The 4,054-nt window shown below is 53.5% G+C and overlaps 1 protein-coding gene across 1 annotated transcript in view; it reads left to right on the top strand.

The window, feature by feature from the left end:
- Positions 1 to 3,730, top strand: part of ITPA (inosine triphosphatase (nucleoside triphosphate pyrophosphatase)) — a 6,534-nt gene extending 2,804 nt beyond the window's left edge. Inside the window, exons 2-7 of the mRNA XM_009892904.1 lie at positions 58 to 122; positions 863 to 936; positions 1,777 to 1,808; positions 2,548 to 2,663; positions 3,183 to 3,259; positions 3,546 to 3,730. Of these exons, the coding sequence (XP_009891206.1) occupies positions 58 to 122; positions 863 to 936; positions 1,777 to 1,808; positions 2,548 to 2,663; positions 3,183 to 3,259; positions 3,546 to 3,666 (485 nt within the window). The 3' untranslated portion in view covers positions 3,667 to 3,730. The remainder of the gene's footprint in view (positions 1 to 57; positions 123 to 862; positions 937 to 1,776; positions 1,809 to 2,547; positions 2,664 to 3,182; positions 3,260 to 3,545) is intronic.
- The last annotated feature ends 324 nt before the right edge of the window (positions 3,731 to 4,054 follow it).

Below are 4,054 nucleotides of genomic sequence, written 5' to 3'. Positions count from 1 at the left end.
GAGGGGCGGCCCGGTTCGGCCCCGCCGTCTCCTCAGCGCTGGCCTTTGTGTCCCCAGTGCCGGAGTACCAGGGGGAGCCGGACGAGATCTCCGTGCAGAAGTGCCGTGAAGCCGCCCGGCAGGTCGCTCGCTTTCTCTTTTCCCGCTGGTCGGAGCAGTGGTGTGGGTGCGGGACCTCCGAGGGACTCCCGGCCCCAGCGGGGCATCTGACCCGGCCCAGAGGAAGCTCGGGGATGTGTCCGGGCCTGGCGTGGCCTCGCTGCACTCCCGTCAGCCGGCTGTTTCTAGCCTATGCTGGGTGATGGTGAATTCTCACTGGTGACATAGTGTTTAGGCAGTCCCGCTGCTGCTCCTCTGGCCTCATGTGTCCCTCGAGCAGCAGGAGGACATGACAGCTACTTCAGTCCAGCTCCAGTGGTTGTGGGATACTGAGTTTTCCATCAGCCGAAGCTTCTGATGGATTACCTTCCAGAGCTGTCTCTGGGATAGCCATCTTAAAAGAACCAAATGAGGGCTTGAACTCAAGGAAAATGCAAACGTGCCTCCAGGACACAAGCTTTCTCTCTCCTTGTCCATTCCTTTACCCAAGAGGGCAGGGGGTATTCAGCTCTGCTCGGTTTTCTCCATGAAAGATCTTGCCCACCATGCTTCAGCTACTCCTGCCTGCCTGGCAAGAGCATGGGTTTGCTTGTGTCTGGCTGGTATGGATTGCCTCTGAGGTGAAGAGCTCTAGTGGCAGGTGGATTTTCGTAATGTTTCTGTTATCATAGAAGCATGGCAATAGAATAGAGCAAGAAACTGGGTTTGGAGGCAGTGCCATCCTCTAGGTCTAATGTTCCCATCTCTTGGGCTTTCGCTGTAGGTTCGGGGACCTGTTATAGTCGAGGATACCTGCTTGTGCTTCAATGCCCTGGGGGGGCTTCCAGGACCATACATGTAAGTAGGAGGGAACTTGCTTCACTTTTCATGTCCTAGAGTTAGGAACGCAGGCTGGCAGGGTGTGTTTCATGGGAGATTATCCATGCGCCAGGAGCAATAGAATTAGAGAGGTGATTACTGGTCTGTGTCCTCAGCTTCGTCCTGCACCCTAGGGGCTGGTCTTAAACTCCTTGAGCCCTGCTGTAAGTTACGGTGCTGGACGAAAGAGACAGACCTGAATCTCCCCACCTATGGTGCCTGCTCTTGCAGCCAGCCTGGGAACCTGGCCCCACAGCAGGCTCTGTGTAGTTAAGGCATCACGCATTTCCACAGGACTCTGGGATGAGTGTCCTATAGGTTCTCACAGGGATGCTTTAATCCAGCAGATAACAAGATTATTACATTGCAGTGTAAATCCTATAGTAAAATACTGCCTTAGCTCCTGGGATTAACTTTTGGTGTAATTAATTCTCCAAACTATCTCCGCTGAGCCAAGCAGAGACATAAAAGCTTTATATGATTAAGTTCACACTAGAACTGGGTGTAAGATGTAAACAAGTTGACTTGAGAAATGTATTTCACCATGTTATTGCTCACGAGTAGGAACTGGGTTATTTACATAGACCCCAGTACTGCAGTAAATTAAATACCCCACTGTTGTTTTCACTGTGTCTCATTCAGTTTAAGAGCTAAGTTGACTTTGTTGGTAAATAGCCCAGAATGAGGTGATTTGACAGCACATTTTAAGAGGGATTCAAAAGGCTATGGAAATGTAGACAACAATGCCTCAAGGATGCCTGTATTTCTGAGAAATAATAGCAAAAATTCATTTTTCCTCTTTTCTTCTTTTCCCTTCAGAAAATGGTTCCTGGAAAAACTCAAACCAGAAGGTACTGCCTCCCATGTTACTGCTCTGCGTGTAACTCGGTTCTTTCCAAATGAAATGAATCCTTGCCCATGCTGGGTTCTGCTGAGCATGCTTGCCCACCTCGCTGCCCGTTTCATAGGTGGTTCCTTTCTGGTCTGTCCAGCTCTGTCCCTTCAGCTTCTCTCCTTGAACCTGTTCTGTGCCTTTTTTCACTGGATGTTATTTTCCCTCGGTAGCTTCAGCATCATCCCTGCATCCCTAGATTCCCAGACACCTGCCTCTGCAGGCTGGTGGCAGGGCTTGTGGGAACTTCTTGTTTGTCATCAGCGTGACCTGGAAGACCCTTTGGCTTTTGTGCAAACTCCTCTCCACTGATGCTCACCTCCCCTGCTGTGCAGTGACTGCCTTTGATCCTGCACTTAAAGAGTGTGACTGCAAATCCTGCACTGGCATCATGAGCGTTAATCACGCTAATTCAGAGTGGGCTTTAGTCCTCTCTGGTGCTGCATGCTTGCTTGCTTCCACTCCTAAATTAATAGCGGGGCCCTGCAGCTCACACTGTGTTAGATATGAGGTGCTGGCTTCAGTCATGCAAGGGACTGTGCCAAGAGCATCCTTGTGCCCGAGCTTTGTCACCTCCTGTAGTTCTTCCTCTCCCTTGTCAATGTGAATGCAGAATGCTCCCTCGATCCATCTCTAGGTGGGCGTGTTGCACTCCGAGGGAGAGGCAGTAACGCCGGGATCCTTTCTGTGTCGCTCAGGCCTGTACAAGCTGCTGGCTGGGTTTGAAGACAAATCTGCCTATGCTCTCTGTACTTTTGCATTCAGTACTGGAAACCCAGAGGAGCCAGTGAAGCTGTTCAAAGGCCAGACTCATGTAGGTGTTGTGCCTGGGGAAGGGAAGATGCTGAGTGGGGGGGAGGCTGTAATGTCAATTTCGTAACAGCATTGGCTCTATTGAGGACCATTTTAGTGGCTCCTGGGTCACTGAACACCCTTGGAGCTTGTTGGGAACATGCAGAGGGAGAGCGCAGCTGGGGGGCAGTGGGTGCTGAATGCTGCAGCCCTTCTGCCCAGCTGTGCATACAGAACACTTTGCACGTTACCTCAGGCTCTTCAGCCCCCTCATCTCCCTCTGGCAGGGTTGTATTTCAGTGCAGTTGTTACCACCTCTGTTAATAGAGGCGGGGGGGGCTAAAGGGGCTGTCAACATAGTGCAGCGTGATGCAGCACTGGGGAGGTGCTGGGAAGGAGGACAGCACCACGCACTGAGCCTGTGGCAGCCACAGCGTGAGCGATGGCTGTGTGTAGCTCCTCAGTCTGTGTTCGAAAGACGACTGTGAGGGAAGTGCTGCAAAACCACGGCTTATGGGTCTTTTTTGCCATCTCGTGGCAGGGGCTGATAGTGGAGCCCAGAGGCCCTCGAGATTTTGGCTGGGATCCCTGCTTTCAGCCAGATGGCTACAACCAGACGTAAGTGGTGTTTTACCTACAGCTGTTTATGTAAGGAAAGCCGGGGTCAAGGTTGTGTGTAGAGAGGAACCGGCTTACGAGGAAGGGTGGCAAGGAGAAAACACCCTCCTAGATCTGAATGTGCTGGGTTATGGGGAACTCCCAGATCAGGATGGGGGCTGTTGGCTTTGCCAACGTGTCACTACAGATGCCCCTGCTGTGTAGTCGAGTGAGAGCTCTCTGTGTCTGGGGGGACGTGTGCTGTAGCATCTCTGCTGCTGAGACTTGTGGTTTCCCTCCCCTCCAGCTACGCCGAACTGCCCAAGGCAGTGAAGAACTCAATCTCGCACCGTTACAGAGCGCTGAGCGAGCTCTCCGCCTTCTTTCTTCAGAGCAACTCCACAGCGCCCGGCTCCGCTCCCAGCTAGCCCCCCCGGGACTGCAGGCGCCCTGCATTCTCCATGTCATGTACCGCCCCGGGAGAGCTCTGCTCCACTGCGGGCCGCCATTAAAGCTGCACCTTTACTGGTACCTTTCCCACCCGTCCTTGTTTTTGTTCCTCCCGAAGCGTTGCGCAGCCCAGCACGTCTGGATTATTTAACCGGCACGTTTGCGCCTCATGGGAACCCCGCAGGGGCCACCGTGCTTGGGATGGCTCCGGCCCGGCCGTGCCCGGGCATTCCCTGCCGCCCTTTCTGCCTTGGGAAACGGCAGAGACCTGGGTAGCGCAGAGCACCGAGTCCCGGAGCTGCGGTGGCGAAGTTCCAGAAGGACCGGCTCTGCCCGCCCCGGAGGGAGTTGCGGAGCGGGATGGCG

This window comes from Charadrius vociferus, unplaced genomic scaffold, assembly GCF_000708025.1.
Source record: "Charadrius vociferus isolate BGI_N301 unplaced genomic scaffold, ASM70802v2 scaffold39, whole genome shotgun sequence".
NCBI lineage: Eukaryota > Metazoa > Chordata > Aves > Charadriiformes > Charadriidae > Charadrius > Charadrius vociferus.
This window is presented reverse-complemented; position numbering and strand designations above follow the sequence as displayed.